Source organism: Oncorhynchus mykiss, chromosome 27 (assembly GCF_057628025.1).
Source record: "Oncorhynchus mykiss isolate SJ-2025 chromosome 27, ASM5762802v1, whole genome shotgun sequence".
NCBI classification, from domain to species: domain Eukaryota; kingdom Metazoa; phylum Chordata; class Actinopteri; order Salmoniformes; family Salmonidae; genus Oncorhynchus; species Oncorhynchus mykiss.
Genome location: NC_143048.1, coordinates 41,672,903 through 41,695,000, shown reverse-complemented (window position 1 = coordinate 41,695,000; position 22,098 = coordinate 41,672,903). Strand labels below are relative to the sequence as shown.

Here is a 22,098-nt window from a genome sequence, read left to right as displayed (position 1 = left end):
CTGACCAGTGTATTGGAGTAGTGAACAGTGAATATCCTAACCAGTGTATTGGAGTAGTGAACAGTGAATATCCTGACCAGTGTATTGGAGTAGTGAACAGTGAATATCCTGACCAGTGTATTGGAATAGTGAACAGTAGATATCCTGACCAGTGTATTGTGGTATTCTACATTATATATCATGGCCAGCGTATTGTGGTATTCTACAGTATATATCCTGACCAGTGTATTGTGGTATTCTACAGTATATATCCTGGCCAGTGTATTGTGGTATTCTACAGTATATATCCTGACCAGTGTATTGGAGTAGTGAACAGTGAATATCCTAACCAGTGTATTGGAGTAGTGAACAGTGAATATCCTGACCAGTGTATTGGAGTAGTGAACAGTGAATATCCTGACCAGTGTATTGGAGTAGTGAACAGTAGATATCCTGACCAGTGTATTGGAGTAGTGAACAGTGAATATCCTGACCAGTGTATTGGAGTAGTGAACAGTAGATATCCTGACCAGTGTATTGGAGTAGTGAACAGTAGATATCCTGACCAGTGTATTGGAGTAGTGAACAGTGAATATCCTGACCAGTGTATTGGAGTAGTGAACAGTGAATATCCTGACCAGTGTATTGTGGTAATCTACAGTATATATCCTGACCAGTGTATTGTACAAGATAAATGCTGACCAGTGTATTGTGATATTCTACAGTATATATCCTGACCAGTGTATTGTGGTATTCTACATTATATATCCTGACCAGTGTATTGTGGTATTCTACAGTATATATCCTGACCAGTGTATTGTGGTAATCTACAGTATATATCCTGACCAGTGTATTGTGGTATTCTACAGTATATATCCTGACCAGTGTATTGTGGTATTTTACAGTATATATCCTGACCAGTGTATTGTGGTATTCTACAGTATATATCCTGACCAGTGTATTGTGGTATTCTACAGCATATATCCTGACCAGTGTATTGTGGTATTCTACATTACATATCCTGACCTTTGTATTGTACAAGATAAATGCTGACCAGTGTATTGTACAGTATATATCCTGACCAGTGTATTGTTGTATTGTACAGTATATATCCTGACCAGTGTATTTTGGTATTCTACATTATATATCCTGACCTTTGTATTGTACAAGATCAATGCTGACCAGTGTATTGTACAGTATATATCCTGACCAGTGTATTGTGGTATTCTACAGTATATATCCTGACCAGTGTATTGTGGTATTCTACAGTATATATCCTGACCAGTGTATTGGAGTAGTGAACAGTGAATATCCTAACCAGTGTATTGGAGTAGTGAACAGTGAATATCCTGACCAGTGTATTGGAGTAGTGAACAGTGAATATCCTGACCAGTGTATTGGAATAGTGAACAGTAGATATCCTGACCAGTGTATTGTGGTATTCTACATTATATATCATGGCCAGCGTATTTTGGTATTCTACAGTATATATCCTGACCAGTGTATTTTGGTATTCTACATTACATATCCTAAACCTTTGTATTGTACAAGATAAATGCTGACCAGTGTATTGTACAGTATATATCCTGACCAGTGTATTGTGGTATTCTACAGTATATATCCTGACCAGTGTATTGTGGTATTCTACAGTATATATCCTGGCCAGTGTATTGTGGTATTCTACAGTATATATCCTGACCAGTGTATTGGAGTAGTGAACAGTGAATATCCTAACCAGTGTATTGGAGTAGTGAACAGTGAATATCCTGACCAGTGTATTGGAGTAGTGAACAGTGAATATCCTGACCAGTCTATTGGAGTAGTGAACAGTAGATATCCTGACCAGTGTATTGGAGTAGTGAACAGTGAATATCCTGACCAGTGTATTGGAGTAGTGAACAGTAGATATCCTGACCAGTGTATTGGAGTAGTGAACAGTAGATATCCTGACCAGTGTATTGGAGTAGTGAACAGTGAATATCCTGACCAGTGTATTGGAGTAGTGAACAGTGAATATCCTGACCAGTGTATTGTGGTAATCTACAGTATATATCCTGACCAGTGTATTGTACAAGATAAATGCTGACCAGTGTATTGTACAGTATATATCCTGACCAGTGTATTGTGATATTCTACAGTATATATCCTGACCAGTGTATTGTGGTATTCTACATTATATATCCTGACCAGTGTATTGTGGTATTCTACAGTATATATCCTGACCAGTGTATTGTGGTAATCTACAGTATATATCCTGACCAGTGTATTGTGGTATTCTACAGTATATATCCTGACCAGTGTATTGTGGTATTTTACAGTATATATCCTGACCAGTGTATTGTGGTATTCTACAGTATATATCCTGACCAGTGTATTGTGGTATTCTACAGCATATATCCTGACCAGTGTATTGTGGTATTCTACATTACATATCCTGACCTTTGTATTGTGGTATTCTACAGTATATATCTTGACCAGTGTATTGTGGTATTCTACAGCATATATCCTGACCAGTGTATTGTGGTATTGTACAGTATATATCCTGACCAGTGTGTTGTGGTATTCTACAGTATATATCCTGACCAGTGTATTGTGGTATTCTACAGCATATATCCTGACCAGTGTATTGTGTAATTCTACAGTATATATCCTGACCAGTGTATTGTGGTATTCTACATTATATATCATGGCCAGCATATTTTGGTATTCTACAGTATATATCCTGACCAGTGTATTTTGGTATTCTACATTATATATCCTGACCTTTGTATTGTACAAGATAAATGCTGACCAGTGTATTGTACAGTATATATCCTGACCAGGGTATTGTGGTATTCTACAGTATATATCCTGACTAGTGTATTTTGGTATTATACATTATATATCCTGACCAGTGTATTGTACAAGATAAATGCTGACCAGTGTATTGTACAGTATATATCCTGACCAGTGTATTGTGGTATTCTACAGTATATATCCTGACCAGTGTATTGTGGTATTCTACAGTATATATCCTGGCCAGTGTATTGTGGTATTCTACAGTATATATCCTGACCAGTGTATTGGAGTAGTGAACAGTGAATATCCTAACCAGTGTATTGGAGTAGTGAACAGTGAATATCCTGACCAGTGTATTGGAGTAGTGAACAGTGAATATCCTGACCAGTGTATTGGAGTAGTGAACAGTAGATATCCTGACCAGTGTATTGGAGTAGTGAACAGTGAATATCCTGACCAGTGTATTGGAGTAGTGAACAGTAGATATCCTGACCAGTGTATTGGAGTAGTGAACAGTAGATATCCTGACCAGTGTATTGGAGTAGTGAACAGTGAATATCCTGACCAGTGTATTGGAGTAGTGAACAGTGAATATCCTGACCAGTGTATTGTGGTAATCTACAGTATATATCCTGACCAGTGTATTGTACAAGATAAATGCTGACCAGTGTATTGTACAGTATATATCCTGACCAGTGTATTGTGATATTCTACAGTATATATCCTGACCAGTGTATTGTGGTATTCTACATTATATATCCTGACCAGTGTATTGTGGTATTCTACAGTATATATCCTGACCAGTGTATTGTGGTAATCTACAGTATATATCCTGACCAGTGTATTGTGGTATTCTACAGTATATATCCTGACCAGTGTATTGTGGTATTCTACATTACATATCCTGACCTTTGTATTGTACAAGATAAATGCTGACCAGTGTATTGTACAGTATATATCCTGACCAGTGTATTGTGATATTCTACAGTATATATCCTGACCAGTGTATTGTGATATTCTACAGTATATATCCTGACCAGTGTATTGTGGTATTCTACAGCATATATCCTGACCAGTGTATTGTGGTATTCTACATTACATATCCTGACCTTTGTATTGTACAAGATAAATGCTGACCAGTGTATTGTACAGTATATATCCTGACCAGTGTATTGTTGTATTGTACAGTATATATCCTGACCAGTGTATTTTGGTATTCTACATTATATATCCTGACCTTTGTATTGTACAAGATCAATGCTGACCAGTGTATTGTACAGTATATATCCTGACCAGTGTATTGTGGTATTCTACAGTATATATCCTGACCAGTGTATTGTGGTATTCTACAGTATATATCCTGACCAGTGTATTGGAGTAGTGAACAGTGAATATCCTAACCAGTGTATTGGAGTAGTGAACAGTGAATATCCTGACCAGTGTATTGGAGTAGTGAACAGTGAATATCCTGACCAGTGTATTGGAATAGTGAACAGTAGATATCCTGACCAGTGTATTGTGGTATTCTACATTATATATCATGGCCAGCGTATTTTGGTATTCTACAGTATATATCCTGACCAGTGTATTTTGGTATTCTACATTACATATCCTGACCTTTGTATTGTACAAGATAAATGCTGACCAGTGTATTGTACAGTATATATCCTGACCAGTGTATTGTGGTAATCTACAGTATATATCCTGACCAGTGTATTGTACAAGATAAATGCTGACCAGTGTATTGCACAGTATATATCCTGACCAGTGTATTGTGATATTCTACAGTATATATCCTGACCTGTGTTGTGGTATTCTACAGTATATATCCTGACCAGTGTATTGTGGTATTCTACAGTATATATCCTGACCAGTGTATTGTGGTATTTTACAGTATATATCCTGACCAGTGTATTGTGGTATTCTACAGTATATATCTTGACCAGTGTATTGTGGTATTCTACAGCATATATCCTGACCAGTGTATTGTGGTATTGTACAGTATATATCCTGACCAGTGTGTTGTGGTATTCTACAGTATATATCCTGACCAGTGCATTGTGGTATTCTACAGCATATATCCTGACCAGTGTATTGTGGTATTCTACAGTATATATCCTGACCAGTGTATTGTGGTATTCTACATTATATATCATGGCCAGCATATTTTGGTATTCTACAGTATATATCCTGACCAGTGTATTTTGGTATTCTACATTATATATCCTGACCTTTGTATTGTACAAGATAAATGCTGACCAGTGTATTGTACAGTATATATCCTGACCAGGGTATTGTGGTATTCTACAGTATATATCCTGACCAGTGTATTTTGGTATTATACATTATATATCCTGACCAGTGTATTGTACAAGATAAATGCTGACCAGTGTATTGTACAGTATATATCCTGACCAGTGTATTGTGGTATTCTACAGTATATATCCTGACCAGTGTATTGTGGTATTCTACAGTATATATCCTGGCCAGTGTATTGTGGTATTCTACAGTATATATCCTGACCAGTGTATTGGAGTAGTGAACAGTGAATATCCTAACCAGTGTATTGGAGTAGTGAACAGTGAATATCCTGACCAGTGTATTGGAGTAGTGAACAGTGAATATCCTGACCAGTGTATTGGAGTAGTGAACAGTAGATATCCTGACCAGTGTATTGGAGTAGTGAACAGTGAATATCCTGACCAGTGTATTGGAGTAGTGAACAGTAGATATCCTGACCAGTGTATTGGAGTAGTGAACAGTAGATATCCTGACCAGTGTATTGGAGTAGTGAACAGTGAATATCCTGACCAGTGTATTGGAGTAGTGAACAGTGAATATCCTGACCAGTGTATTGTGGTAATCTACAGTATATATCCTGACCAGTGTATTGTACAAGATAAATGCTGACCAGTGTATTGTACAGTATATATCCTGACCAGTGTATTGTGATATTCTACAGTATATATCCTGACCAGTGTATTGTGGTATTCTACATTATATATCCTGACCAGTGTATTGTGGTATTCTACAGTATATATCCTGACCAGTGTATTGTGGTAATCTACAGTATATATCCTGACCAGTGTATTGTGGTATTCTACAGTATATATCCTGACCAGTGTATTGTGGTATTTTACAGTATATATCCTGACCAGTGTATTGTGGTATTCTACAGTATATATCCTGACCAGTGTATTGTGGTATTCTACAGCATATATCCTGACCAGTGTATTGTGGTATTCTACATTACATATCCTGACCTTTGTATTGTACAAGATAAATGCTGACCAGTGTATTGTACAGTATATATCCTGACCAGTGTATTGTTGTATTGTACAGTATATATCCTGACCAGTGTATTTTGGTATTCTACATTATATATCCTGACCTTTGTATTGTACAAGATCAATGCTGACCAGTGTATTGTACAGTATATATCCTGACCAGTGTATTGTGGTATTCTACAGTATATATCCTGACCAGTGTATTGTGGTATTCTACAGTATATATCCTGACCAGTGTATTGGAGTAGTGAACAGTGAATATCCTAACCAGTGTATTGGAGTAGTGAACAGTGAATATCCTGACCAGTGTATTGGAGTAGTGAACAGTGAATATCCTGACCAGTGTATTGGAATAGTGAACAGTAGATATCCTGACCAGTGTATTGTGGTATTCTACATTATATATCATGGCCAGCGTATTTTGGTATTCTACAGTATATATCCTGACCAGTGTATTTTGGTATTCTACATTACATATCCTGACCTTTGTATTGTACAAGATAAATGCTGACCAGTGTATTGTACAGTATATATCCTGACCAGTGTATTGTGGTATTCTACAGTATATATCCTGACCAGTGTATTGTGGTATTCTACAGTATATATCCTGACCAGTGTATTTTGGTATTATACATTATATATCCTGACCAGTGTATTGTACAAGATAAATGCTGACCAGTGTATTGTACAGTATATATCCTGACCAGTGTATTGTGGTATTCTACAGTATATATCCTGGCCAGTGTATTGTGGTATTCTACAGTATATATCCTGACCAGTGTATTGTACAGGATAAATGCTGACCAGTGTATTGTACAAGATATATACTGACCAGTGTATTGTACAGGAAAAATGCTGACCAGTGTATTGTACAGGATAAATCCTGACCAGTGTATTGTGGTATTCTACAGTATATATCCTGACCAGTGTATTGTGGTATTCTACAGTATATATCCTGACCAGTGTATTGTGGTATTCTACAGTATATATTTTGACCAGTGTAATGTGATATTCTACAGTATATATCCTGACCAGTGTATTGTGGTATTCTACAGTATATATCCTGACCAGTGTATTGTGGTATTCTACAGTATATATCCTGACCAGTGTATTGTGGTATTCTACAGTATATATCCTGACCAGTGTATTGTAGTATTCTACATTATATATCCTGACCAGTGTATTGTGGTATTCTACAGTATATATCCTGACCAGTGTATTGTGGTATTCTACAGTATATATCCTGACCAGTGTATTGTGGTATTCTACAGTATATATCCTGACCAGTGTATTGTGGTATTCTACAGTATATATCCTGACCAGTGTATTTTGGTATTATACATTATATATCCTGACCAGTGTATTGTACAAGATAAATGCTGACCAGTGTATTGTACAGTATATATCCTGACCAGTGTATTGTGGTATTCTACAGTATATATCCCGACCAGTGTATTGTGGAATTCTACAGTATATATCCTGGCCAGTGTATTGTGGTATTCTACAGTATATATCCTGACCAGTGTATTGTACAGGATAAATGCTGACCAGTGTATTGTACAAGATATATACTGACCAGTGTATTGTACAGGATAAATGCTGACCAGTGTATTGTACAGGATAAATCCTGACCAGTGTATTGTGGTATTCTACAGTATATATCCTGACCAGTGTATTGTGGTATTCTACAGTATATATCCTGACCAGTGTATTGTGGTATTCTACAGTATATATCCTGACCAGTGTATTGTGGTATTCTACAGCATATATCCTGACCAGTGTATTGTGGTATTCTACAGTATATAGAATACTGTATTATTCTAGGAACAGTTAGGAGGCCTGCGTCTTGTGACCGTAGCGTACGTGTAGGTATGTACGACAGTACCAAATCGGAAAGATAAGTAGGAGCAAGCCCATGTAATGCTTTGTAGGTTAGTAAAACCTTGGAATCAGCCCTTGCCTTGACAGGAAGCCAGTGTAGGGAGGCTAGCACTGGAGTAATATGATCAATGTTTTTTGGTTCTAGTCAGGATTCTATCAGCCGTATTTAGCACTAACTGAAGTTTATTTAGTGCTTTATCCAGGTAGCCGGAAAGTAGAGCATTGCAGTAGTCTAACCTAGAAGTGACAAAAGCATGGATTCATTTGTCTGCATAATTTTTTTACAGAAGGTTTCTGATTTTTGCAATGTTACGCAGATGGAAACAAGCTGTCCTTGAAACAATCTTAATATGTTCATCAAAAGAGAGATCAGGGTCCAGAGTAACGCCGAGGTCCTTCACAGTTTTATTTGAGACGACTGTACAACCATCAAGATTAATTGTCAGATTCAACAGAAGATCTCTTTGCTTCTTGGGACCTAGAACAAACATCTCTGTTTTGTCCGAGTTTAAAAGTAGAACGTTTGCCGCCATCCACTTCCTAATGTCTGAAACACAGTCTTCTAGCGAGGGCAATTTTGGGGCTTCACCATGTTTTATTGAAATGTACAGCTGTGTGTCATCCGCATAGCAGTGAAAGTTATATAGACAGACAATGTCAGTGTCTGGGGCCAACATCAGTGTCTGGGGCCGACTTCAGTGTCTGGGGGCAACTTCAGTGTCTGGGGGCAACATCAGTGTATGGGGGCAACATCAGTGTCTGGGGCCAACTTCAGTGTATGGGGGCAACATCAGTGTCTGGGGGCAACTTCAGTGTCTGGGGGCAACATCAGTGTATGGGGGCAACATCAGTGTCTGGGGCCAACATCAGTGTCCGGGGGCAACATCAGTGTCCAGGGGCAACATCAGTGTCTGGGGACAACTTCAGTGTCTGGGGACAACTTCAGTGTCTGGGGGCAACATCAGTGTATGGGGGCAACATCAGTGTCTGGGGCCAACTTCAGTGTCTGGGGGCAACATCAGTGTCTGGGGGCAACATCAGTGTCTGGGGGCAACTTCAGTGTCTGGGGACAACATCAGTGTCCGGGGGCAACATCAGTGTCCAGGGGCAACATCAGTGTCCGGGGGCAACATCAGTGATCTGGGGGCAACATCAATGTCCGGGGGCAACATCAGTGTCTGGGGACAACATCAATGTCCGGGGGCAACTTCAGTGTCTGGGGCCAACTTCAGTGTCTGGGGGCAACATCAGTGTCTGGGGGCAACATCAGTGTCTGGGGCCAACTTCAGTGTCTGGGGCCAACTTCAGTGTCTGGGGGCAACATCAGTGATCTGGGGGCAACATCAGTGATCTGGGGGCACCTTTAGTGTCTGGGGGGGACTTCAGTGTTCTGGGGGGGACTTCAGTGTTCTGGGGGGGACTTCAGTGTTCTGGGGGGGACTTCAGTGTTCTGGGGGGACTTCAGTGTCTGGGGGGACTTCAGTGTTCTGTGGGGGACTTCAGTGTTCTGGGGGGACTTCAGTGTTCTGGGGGGGACTTCAGTGTTCTGGGGGGGACTTCAGTGTTCTGGGGGGGACTTCAGTGTTCTGGGGGGGACTTCATCCAGCTCTGAACAGCGCCTGTTCTTTCTTCGACCACCAGGGGGAGCCCTAGCCAAGCTGTCAGTTCCTCTCTGATGGATGAAAGAACATCCCTGGATGTATGTGATTGGCCAAGCCAGCTACTGAAGTGTGTGTGTGTTTGTTTATGCGTGTTTGCATATCTGTGTTTGTATGTGTATACAGCTTGTTTAACTGTGTGTACATGGAGAAGCTCTGCCTGCAGTAATAATGCTGTGAGTCAGACAGAGCCTGGCAGGCAGTCCTCATGAATGTATGTGCGTGTGTGCATGCATATGTGTGTGCGTGTGTGTGCGCATGTGTGTGTGTGTGTGTGTGTGTGTGTGTGTGTGTGTGTGTGTGTGTGTGTGTGTGTGTGTGTGTGTGTGTGTGTGTGTGTGTGTGTGTGTGTGTGTGTGCGTGTGTGTGTGCGTGCGTGCATGCTGACCGATGATAGATGGTCAGGGTGATCTCTTCCATCAGTATGGAGTAGAGGTCCAGTCCTACACACACATGCGTGTATTACAAAGGGAATGTTGAATCTCCAGAGTAAGTACTCTCCCTCCCACTTTCTCTTACCTTGACTTTAACTCCTCCCTCTTTCTCTTACCTTGACTTTAACTCCTCCCTCTTTCTCTTACCTTGACTTTAACTCCTCCCCCTTTCTATTCCCTTGACTTTAACTCCTCCCCATTTCTCTTACCTTGACTTTAACTCCTCCCCCTTTCTCTTCCCTTGACTTTAACTCCTCCCCCTTTCTCTTACCTTGACTTTAACTCCTCCCTCTTTCTCTTCCCTTGACTTTAACTCCTCCCTCTTTCTCTTACCGTGACTTTAACTCCTCCCTCTTTCTCTTCCCTTGACTTTAACTCCTCCCTCTTTCTCCTACCTTCACTTTAACCCCTCCTTCTCTCCTTCCTTTTGAAGATTTAAATATTGAATTCAGATTTATAGAGGAGTGATGAGAAACATCAAGGAAACGTTTCCAGGTTTCCAGGTCCAATAATATTGTAATGCACTGTGGTGGAAGGGTTGCGCTTCCACAACATCTTGAAAATGTCTTATATGCTGACAGCTCACAAACAATTGATGGGCCCAAAACTGCCCATATATTTGGTTGGTCGACATTGGAAGATTCCTCGGTCGTCACTACACCAGATAATTATAGAGTTGACTGGGGAAAGCTACTTAGTCAAATATGGCATAAACATGATGTTTAACAGAAGCAAAATATAGACATATACATTTATATATCAAAATAAACACATGGTTCAAAATGGTCAACAACTCAGGTTTCCTTTCAGTTGCGTGGTCAGCTCTTCACTGTCCAAACCAAGCGTTCCCTTTCACAAGAATTCCTCAACGGAGTGGTCAGTTATAAATTTAGTCATTTCTAAATTTAAAATGCAAAGTATATGACACACACAGTACTTGAGATCACTATATATATATATATATATATATATATATATATATATATATATATATATATATATATATACACACACACACATACAGTACCAGTCAATAGTTTTAACACAACTACTCATTCCAGCGTTTTTTCTTCATTGGTACCTTTTTAGTAGTGAAGACATCAAAACTATGAAATAACACATATGGAATCATGTAGTAACCAAAATCGTGTTAAACAAATCAAAATATATAGTTTGTATTTGAGATTCTTCAATGTAGCCACCCTTTTGTCCTGATGACAGCTTTGCACACGCTTGGCATTCTCTCAACCAGCTTCATGAGGTAGTCACCTGGAATGCATTTCAATTAACAGGTTTGTCTTGTTAAAAGTTATTTTGTGGAATTTCTTTCTTAATGCATTTGAGACAATCAGTTGTGTTGTGACAAGGTAGGGGTGGTATACAGAAGATAGCCCTATATGATAAAAGACCAAGTCCAAATTACGCAAAGAGAAATGATAGTCCAACATTACTTTAAGACATGAAAGTCAGTCAATACGGAACCATCAAGCTCTGTGATTAAACTGTCTCTCATGTGGACAGCCACAGGAAAGGATTACCCGGAGTTACCTCTGCTGCAGAGGATAAGTTCATTAGAGTTACCAGCCTCAGAAATTGCAGCCCAAATAGATGCTTCACAGAGTTCAAGTAATAGACACATCTCAACATCAACTGTTCAGGCCTTCATGGTCTAATTGCTGCAAAGAAACCACGACTAAATGACACCAATAAGAAGAAGATACTTGCTTGGGTCAAGAAACACGAGCAATGGACATTAGACCGGTGGAAATCTGTCCTTTGGTCCAAATGTTACATTTTTGGTTCCAACCGCCGTGTCTTTGTGAGATGCAGAGAAGGTTGAATGGAGGATCTCTGCATGTGTGGTATCCACTGTGAAGCATGGAGGAGGAGGTGTGATGGTGTGGTTAGTGCTTTGCTGGTTACACTGTCTGTGATTTATTTAGAATTCAAGGCACACTTAACCAGCATGGCTACCACAGCATTCTGCAGTGATACGTCATCCCATCTGGTTTGCGCTTAGTGGGACTGTCATTTGTTTTTCAACAGGACAATGACCCAAAACACACCCCCAGGCTGTGAAAGGGCTATTTGACTGAGAAGGAGAGTGATGGAGTGCTGCATCAGATGACCTGGCCTCCACAATCACCCATCTTCAACCCAATTGAGATGGTTTGGGATGAGTTGGACATGCAGAGTGAAGGAAAAACAGCCATCAAGTGCTCAGCATATGTGGGAACTCCTTCAATGCTGATGGAAAAGCATTCCAGGTGACTACCTCATGAAGCTGGTTGAGAGAATGCCAAGATTGTGCAAAGCTGTCATCAAGGCAAAGGGTGGCTACTTTGAAGAATATATATTTTGATTTGTTTAACACTTTTTGAGTTCCTACATGATTCCATATGTGTTATTTCATGGTGTTGATGTCTTCACTATTATTCTACATTGTAAAAAATAGTAAAAAGAAAGAAAAACCCTTGAATGAGCAGGTGTGTCCAAAGTTTTGATTGGTTCTGTATATATACTGTATATACTGTATACAAACGTGTGATCCCATTTAATATATTCAATCCCCTGAGTCAATACATGTTTTAATCACCTTTGGCAGCTATTACAGCTGTGGGTCTTTCTGGGTAAAGAGCTTTTCACACCTGGATTGTGCAATTTTTCTTTTCAAAATTCTCCAAGTTCTGTTAAATTGGTTGTTGATTATTGCTAGACAGCCATTTTCAGGTTTTGCCATAGATTTTCAATCAGTTTTAAGTCAAACTCGGCCACTCAGGAACATTCACTGTCTTTTTGGTAAGCAACTCCACTGTAGATGTGGCCTTGTGTTTTAGGTTATTTTCCTGCTGAAAGGAGAATTCATCTTCTAGTGTCTGGTGGAAAGCAGAGTGAACCCGGTTTTCCTCTAGAATTTTGTCTGTGCTAAATTCCATTCCGTTTCTTTTTTTATTCTGAAAAACTCCCCAGTCTTTTATGATTACAAGCATACCCATGACATGTAGCAGCCACTACTATGCTTGAAAATATGGAGAGTGGTTCTCCGTAATGTGTTGAATTGGATTTTTCCCAAACTTTACTCTTTGTCCTGAGTACAAAGTGTTAATTGCTTTGCCAGATTGTTTTGCATTATCACTTAAGTGCCTTGTTGCAAACAGGATGCATATTATGGAATATTTGTATTCTGTACAGGCTTCCTCCTTTTCACTCTGTCAATTGTGGAGTAACTACACTGTTGTAAGGATGGATTACTATCTATATGGTCATGCTGCCACTGACCCCTTGTTGACATGAGAAAGGCTTCAGTTTAGTGTCATACCAAGGTTGATCATTCCTGCAGGGAATTAGTTTAGTGTACCAAGGTTCATCGTGCCTGCAGGGCATTGGGACATTGCTGTTGTACCTTGACACAGGTTGTTTATCTTGAATCATAACACACATAGAGGTGATAACCACTTACACTGCTATGAATGGACTGAATAACATTCCTTGCTGCTTTCAAATCAAGATAAGTCCCTTGTTGACGTCACTTGGTTACAGGAGACACTTCTATCATGAATGTGGGTCTGCCTGTACCCAACACGCGTTGTTGCCATGGAAGTTTATAGTGTAATAACGCTACTGCTAGCTGCCTCTTTGTGCTCCGCTCACTGCTCAGCCTTGGATGCTGCAATACACACTAAAAAACAACAGAACCTGATAGGTGCTCCTTTGGCTTGTAACCACAGCGGAACCCTTTTTGGTGCTACATAGAACCCTTTTTTGAAGGTTCAATGAAGAACCATGCTCATGAGGTTCTAAATGGAACCTGTATTATATTATGGTGTTATAAAGATATGTTTCCTTTGTTTTTATAAAGAACCATTCAAACGTTTTCTATGTAGCACCAAACAAAGGTTCCGCTGTGGTTAGAACCCTTTTATTAAGGTTCAATATAGAACCTTTATAGAGAATGGTTCCATAAAGAACCTTTTTCAAACTGAAGGGTTCTTCGTGAATCCTTTTGAAGAACCATACAGGGTTGTCTATTCTAGTCAGCCATATTATATTGTTCAAATTCCATAGGTATTATTATTGTGTCAGTTGAGACGTTTGAATCAAGTGAGATACATCTGGAACAGCTGGGGATCTCAAGTGGAGAGACTTGAGAACCACTGACTGATTTAGTAAAACCGTTCTTAATTGACACAAGGCCATATGTGAGTCTTTCACAAGACATCACATAGTCATACTATATATGATATGTAGCGGCATAGCACAACACATTAGATAGACTGGCCCCAACCACGCCCCAAAATATGTGTATGAGCCACCTCCCCTACATTTTAATTATGATTAAAATAGCAAAGAACCTTTGAAGAGCTCAAAGGGTTATTGGTGAGGAACACTCATTTGTTTGTGTTTATCCTCTGATAGGCTGCCTTCCGCTATGAGGTCACCAATTTGATTGACAGACACATAACTGTCCTGACAGGGTGAAATTAAAGGTGAAATTAAATCACCTTTGATGGATTTAATTAATTAATTTCTCAATGACACACACGCCCACATGTCCTGCCCTCAGCCCTGACCCAAGGCGGAGGAGAGGGGGGAGGCGACCTCTTTTCATCACGCCAGGCGCCGCCGCTGAGCGTGTGTGTGACCTCCAGGGTCTCCCTATCGCCTCTATTCTCTCCTCCCTTCACTCCTTCCACTCACTCCATCCCAGGGATTTCATCATTGAATCTTGACACATACATTTGTCACCTCCACTCCCACCCCTATTACGCGCTGCATTGGTTCCTTCCGTACAGTACATTCCTATAGCTAGGAGATATGGAGAGGTGGGTTGACAGTAGTGGCTACAGGAGGGTACAGTGTTTGCCACACAGCCAATCCCTTAGCATACTGCTGCCCTGTCCTATCATAGCAGCCAGGGGAGAGATGACTGTACAGGGATAGTCCATGACATGTGACTGTATAATGGGAATAAACTCTGCCATATTCAAGTTTAGCCCAGTAGAGTGCAACTGTCCAATCAAATCATGTTGACCAACGGTGACGCTGCTACACGACTTCATATACCGCCTACACATTGAGAGGACAAGGGCACAGGGTCATACACGCACACGCACACACACACACACACACACACACACACACACACACACACACACACACACACACACACACACACACACACACACACACACACACACACACACACACACACACACACACACACACACACACACACACACACACACAGTGGCACACAGGGCTTGGGAAATCTTTTTGTATCCAAATCCGGCTTTAAACTTCTTCACAACAGTATCTCGGACCTGCCTGGTGTTCCTTGTTCTTCATGATGCTCTCTGCGCTTTTAACGGACCTCTGAGACTATCACAGTGCAGGTGCATTTATACGGAGACTTGATTACACACAGGTGGATTGTATTTATCATCATTAGTCATTTAGGTCAACATTGGATCATTCAGAGATCCTCACTGAACTTCTGGAGAGAGTTTGCTGCACTGAAAGTAAAGGGGCTGAGTAATTTTGCACGCCCAATTTTTCAGTTTTTGATTTGTTAAAAAAGTTTGAAATATCCAATAAATGTCGTTCCACTTCATGATTGTGTCCCACTTGTTGTTGATTCTTCACAAAAAAATACAGTTTTATATCTTTATGTTTGAAGCCTGAAATGTGGCAAAAGGTCGCAAAGTTCAAGGGGGCCGAATACTTTCGCAAGGCACTGTATACAAAAGTATGAGGACACTCTTTCAAATGAGTGGATTTGGCTATTTCAGCCACACCCGTTGCTGACAGGTGTGTTAAATCAAGCACACCGCCATGCAATCTCCATGGATAAACATTGGCAGTAGAACTTCCTTACTGATGAGCTCAGTGACTTTCAACATGGCACTGTCATAGGATGCAACCTTTCCAACAAGTCAATTTGTCCAATTTCTGCCCTGCTAGAGGTGCCAAGGTCAACTTTAAGTGCTGTTATTGTGAACTGGAAACATCTAGGAGCTACAATGGCCCAGCCACAAAGTGGTAGGCCACACATGCTCCCAGAACGGGAGTGCTGAAGGGTGTGGGGGGCATACAACACACACACACACACGCACGCACACGCACACACACACACACACATATACACACACACACACTGATTAGTAGATCTGGTTTTTCTTATGCCATCCAGGGGAGGGATGGAGGGATGGATGGTAGGAGGAGGAGGAGGAGGATGAGGGGTGTAGATATGGAGAGAGGGTGGGAGGGAGGAGGAGGAGGAGAAGGAGGAGGGGTGTAGATATGGAGAGAGGGTGGGAGGGAGGAGGATGGAGGGATGGTAGGAGGAGGGGTGTAGATATGGAGAGAGGGTGGGATGGTAGGAGGAGGAGGAGGAGGAGGAGGGGTGTAGATATGGAGAGAGGGTGGGAGGGAGGAGGATGGAGGATGGAGGTATGGTAGGAGGAGGAGGGGTGTAGATATGGAGAGAGGGTGGGATGGTAGGAGGAGGAGGAGGAGGAGGAGGAGGGGTGTAGATATGGAGAGAGGGTGGGAGGGAGGAGGATGGAGGGATGGTAGGAGAAGGAGGAGGAGGAGGAGGAGGAGGAGGAGGGGTGTAGATATGGAGAGAGGGTGGGAGGGAGGAGGATGGAGGGATGGTAGGAGGAGGAGGAGGAGGAGGAGGAGGAGGAGGGATGTAGATATGGAGAGAGGGTGGGAGGGAGGAGGATGGAGGGATGGTAGGAGGAGGAGGAGGAGGAGGAGGAGGAGGAGGAGGAGGAGGAGGAGGAGGAGGAGGGGTGTAGATATGGAGAGAGGGTGGGAGGGAGGAGGATGGAGGGATGGTAGGAGGAGGAGGAGGAGGGATGTAGATATGGAGAGAGGGTGGGAGGGAGGAGGATGGAGGGATGGTAGGAGGAGGAATGAGGAGGGGTGTAGATATGGAGAGATGGAGGGAGGGAGAAGGATGTAGGGATGGTAGGAGGAGGAGGAGGAGGAGGAGGGGTGTAGATATGGAGAGATGGTGGGAGGGAGAAGGATGTAGGGATGGTAGGAGGAGTAATTGACTGGTGTGGGGTGAAGTAGATGATTGCACAGATTACAGTATTGCTATACAGTCGAGTCCAGTCTCTGTTCCGATGTGCAGTTCATCAGTCCTAATGCATGGGCTTTTTCTTTCTCTGGGTGTTTGTGGTTTAGTGCAATTATTCCCAGCAGCCCCTAGCCAGATATAAAAGCAGAGATCAGTATTTGGGTGTGAGTTGAGAGATGTAGGTTGAGGGTTGCTATTTTGAGGCGATGTGGAATGAAAATGTGGAGTGGTGTGTGTGGACTGTGTAATATTTCAGAGGTAGCTAGTAGTCCAGTGTTGTTGAGATAAGGGCCAAGCTACTACCCCAGGGTCAGTGATCAGAAACCTGACTCAGGGTCAGTGAGCGGAAACCTGACCCAGGGTCAGTGATCAGAAACCTGACCCCGGGTCAGTGATCAGAAACCTGACTCAGGGTCAGTGATCAGAAACCTGACTCAAGGTCAGTGATCAGAAACCTGACTCAGGGTCAGTGATCAGAAACCTGACTCAAGGTCAGTGATCAGAAACCTGACTCAAGGTAAGAACGGCCCATGTTCTGAATTCTGCCGTTGTACATTTCAAAAGTGCTGAACAAATAGTTATATTGACTACATCCATCTTAGCTCGTTCATCAATGTCTTAATCAAAATCGCGGATTGCCTCTTATCCGCTCATCGTCCCATCATATGCCATAGTTTGTACATCTCATTTGTCAGAGGAACCACATTTGTTTTAAAACCTCGTTGGGCTAGGGGGCGGTATTTTGACGTCCGGATGAAAAGTGTGCCTAAAGTAAACGGCCTGCTACTCAGGCCCAGAAGCTAGGATATGCATATAATTGGTAGATTTGGATAGAAAACACTCTGTTTATACAACTTTAAATTATGTCTGTGAGAATAACAGAATTTATTTGGCAGGCAAAACCCCAAGGACAAACCATCAAGGAATTGTTTTGTTGTTGAGGTGACTGTGTTTTCTAGATTCCTGAGGCATCTGATTGCAGTTCCTAGGGCTTCCACTAGATCTCAACAGTCTTTAGAAATTGGTTGATGTTTTTCTTTTGAGTAATGAAGAAGTATGGCTGTTCAGAGTCTAGTGTACTGTTGTGTTTGGGGCGCGCAACCTAGAGCTCGCTCCACTTTCATTTTATCCACTATTGTACACGGTTTATTCCGTCTCAAATTGTATCGATTATTTACGTTTTAAAATACCGAAAGTTGTATTAGGATAATTGTTTGAAATGTTTGGACCAAGATTACAGGTAATTTATTAGATAATGTGTAGTCATGTTGGGCAGTTGGAACCAGTGTTTTTCTGAATCAACCGCGGCAAATAAATTGACATTTTGGGGATATAACGACGGAATTAATCGAACAAAAGGACCATTGTGATGTTTATGGGACATATTGAGTGCCAACAAAAGAAGATCTTCAAAGGTAAGGCATGAATTACATCGTTATTTCTGAATTTTGTGTCGCGCCTGGCGGGATGAAATATGTGTTTGTTTGATTGGGTGCTGTCCTCAGATAATAGCATGGCTTGCTTTTGCCGTAAAGCCTTTTTGAAATCTGACACGGTGGCTGGATTAACAAGAAGTTAAGCTGTATTTTGGTGTATTACACTTGTGATTTTATGAAAGTTAAATATTTCGAATAATTTATTTCGAATTTCGCACTCTGCAATTTCACCGGATGTTGTCGAAGCGGTTGTTGTTAAGCAAGTCAGCCATATCAGCCATGTTTTTTTTAAGGCAGTAAATGAGGCTGAATGAAATGTTTCACTGCCAGACAAGGCTCCGCTGATAGTCAGGTGAAGCAGTGGTAAGGATTCACTCCATGGTGCTGAAAAGAAATCTCTGTTGTTGGGACAGCTTTATGTCGGCCCTAACAGTTTGTGGGGCACCATTTGGCACCATTATAGTGCAATTAATGTATTGTTTAGTGTTGTGTTGTGTAGTGGCTTTGCTGGCATGCATCAAAAACATAATTTTTGTTGAGTTTGCCCCACCAAGATGTACACGCTAAAATCACCACTGCATATCTCAGATCCCTTTTTACAAAACATTAAATACAAATGTCATCAACGAATACAAAAATAACCGTTAAGTGTTTCGTTGGCAAAATATTAAATGTTTGCAGTTGTGTTCACTATTACCGGCAATAAGTGCACAGAATACTAAATCATTCCGTCAGTATTATGCCGTGTACAAAACACCGTGCTTCTACACCCTGCATTGCTTGCTGGTTGGGGTTTTAGGCTGGGTTTCTGTATAGCACTTTGTGACATCGGCTGATGTAAAAAAAAAAGGGTCCTTATTAAATACATTTGATTGAAATGGAATTGATCCATGGGAACTTTCAAACTGTAATGATTTTTATACAATATTGTAGAGATACAGAGAATGAAGTTGGGTTGTTTCAACGTAACCCACTGGGTACAAACTGGTTGTTTCAACGTAACCCACTGGGTACAAACTGGTTGTTTCAACGTAACCCACTGGGTACAAACAGGTTGTTTCAACGTAACCCACTGAGTACAAACTCTCGTGAATCACAGCCACGTGTCAGTTTGAAGCCTTTGTCAGCACAGTTTAGATTGGCAGTGTTCCTCTTTGACAGACATGTCACCAGAGACACCGAAGATCATGATAAACCTCTGTGTGTGTGTGTGTGTGTGTGTGTGTGTGTGTGTGCGTGTGCGTGTGCACGCGTGTGCGTGTGTGTGCGTGTGCGTGTGCGTGTGTGCGTGTGCGTGTGTGTGTGTGCTTGTTTGTGTTTTTTCATTCAGTGACTACATGCTTTACTCTCCCTCTCTTCCCTGATTCCAGGCATTTTCCACACCTCCTCCTCCCTCCTCCCTGTTTATTTCCCCACCCAACAGAAGCATTTATCACCCAGTCCTTTTTCTCTTCCTGATGGAGAACAGAACATACATGGATCTGTTCTGAATGCTTCTGTATACAATGATCCAAATACATATATTGCGTGTGTGTGTGTGTGTGTGTGTGTGTGCGCGTGTGTGTGTGTGTGTGTGTGTGTGTTATATTGCTGATTTGCCCAGTACTTACAGTAGCAGTAATCTTTCTGAGAGAGAGAGAGAGAGAGAGAGAGAGAGAGAGAGAGAGAGAGAGAGAGAGAGAGAGAGAGAGAGAGAGAGAGAGAGAGAGAGAGAGAGAGAGAGAGAGAGAGAGAGAGAGAGAGAGAGAGAGAGAGAGAGAGAGTGAGAGAGAGAGAGAGAGAGAGAGAAAGAGCGAGAGCTGCGCTCCATTCCTCTCACTCCCCGATAGGACCACCAGAGGAGATGGAGCTATAGTGCTGAGAACACAACAACGAAAGAAAAGAAGAGGACAGTGACATAATAACTGGGAGAAATAGAATATAAGAGGTGATAGAGTGAAGAGGGGAATCTGGGGCAGAGACACATCAGTGATAAACATTAACACCGGCAGGCTGGAGCAAGAGAACGTGAAAAAGGTTTGGAGAAAAATACATCAAAAGAAGAAGCCAGAGAGCGGAGCGAGGTGAAGGATGACAGAGCAACTTGCCCCGTCCTGAGATCACCTCCTCCTCCCTCTCCTCACCCCTCCTCTGACGCCATCACCCCCCCCATCACTCTCCTCCCTCACCCTCTCCTCCCTCTCTCTCTCTCTGTGGTTAAACTAGACTTGATGACCAGTCCTGACCAGATTCTACTCCCATCGCAACCCTCTGGAATCTCTCTCAGCGTTCTGACTCTGGCAGTCTTTTGACCACGTTCAGATATTCTCTCCAGGAGAAGACAGGAAGGAATTAGAAGAAGGGGGAAGTTCGTGTTTTTCTGGACAACAAACGAGTCTCTGCCATCTCTTTTCTGTAAGGACTGACCTTTCCTTTCAGAAGGAAGGACCTACGACATCCAGAAGACATTTTCAGAACAACACTTCTGAGAAATAAACAACACTTTAACACGGAAAGAAGACATTTTAACGAGGAGGACATTTTAACGAGGACATTTTAACACCAACAGAGCATTTCAACAAAAAATCAAGACATTTTTTAAGATTCTCACGGACCGTCTCTGTTTAATTTTTTGCAACTCTCTGTTCATTCACTTCTCTTGGACTCTCTGTCCTGTACATTTCTCTGAGAGTGTCAGTCGGTCCATCCAGCCCAGCAATGCAGGTGTCTATAGCATGTACGGACCCCCACATGAAACGTGGAAATGGGGACCACAAGAATACCTCCAGTCCGGGCAATGCAGCCCGGGCCAAGTTCAGAACTGTGGCCATCATAGCACGCAGCTTTGGGGCGTTCGCACCCCGACACCACATCTCCCTCAAAGAGTCCACGGGGAAACTGACCGGCATGAAATACAGGTGTGTGTGTGTGTGTGTGTGTGTGTGTGTGTGTGTGTGTGTGTGTGTGTGTGTGTGCGTGTGCGTGCGTGCGTGCGTGCGTGCGTGCGTGCGTGCGTGCGTGCGTGCGTGGCTAAAGCTGGGGGATGGTATAGAGTGTGTGTTGTGTCATTAACGTACTCTAAGTATACATATATCTTGGACTAGTATTTGTTTTGTTTGTGTCAAGTCGTCTCTTGCTGTTTGAATATCTTTCCTGGTTTGTCTTCTCTCCATATATTTACCACTCCAAGCTCACCCTGTGTTTGTATCTGTGTACATTTTGCCATTGTGTCTGTGCGTTTGTTTATGTGTGTGAGGGAGAGAGAAAAAGGCAGAAAGAGAGAGTGAGAGAGAGTGAGTCATTGTGGAGAGATGAGGGTGCAGTACAGGTAGGGATTCAGACACTACAGTAGGTTGGACAGTAAGAATGACAGTAGGAATGACAGTAGGAAGGACAGTAGGAAGGACAGTAGGAAGGACAGTAGGAATGACAGTAGGAAGGACAGTAGGAAGGACAGTAGGAATGACAGTAGGAAGGACAGTGGGAAGGACAGTAGGAAGGACAGTAGGAAGGACAGTGGGAAGGACAGTAGGTAGGACAGAAGGAAGGACAGCATGAATGAAACTACAGTAGGAG

The 22,098-nt window shown here is 41.9% G+C and overlaps 1 protein-coding gene across 2 annotated transcripts in view; it reads left to right on the top strand.

Moving 5' to 3' along the window:
- Positions 1-22,098, top strand: part of LOC110508036 (voltage-gated potassium channel subunit beta-1) — a 303,976-nt gene that overhangs the window by 39,450 nt on the left and 242,428 nt on the right. Inside the window, exon 1 of one of the 2 annotated variants that reach the window (XM_036964965.2) lies at positions 20,361-21,440. The exons of the other annotated variant lie outside the window; for it this stretch is intronic. Coding sequence (XP_036820860.1) covers positions 21,241-21,440 — 200 coding nt within the window. The 5' untranslated portion in view covers positions 20,361-21,240. Of the gene's footprint in view, positions 1-20,360; positions 21,441-22,098 lie in introns of those variants that run through there. 2 annotated transcript variants of the gene reach the window in all.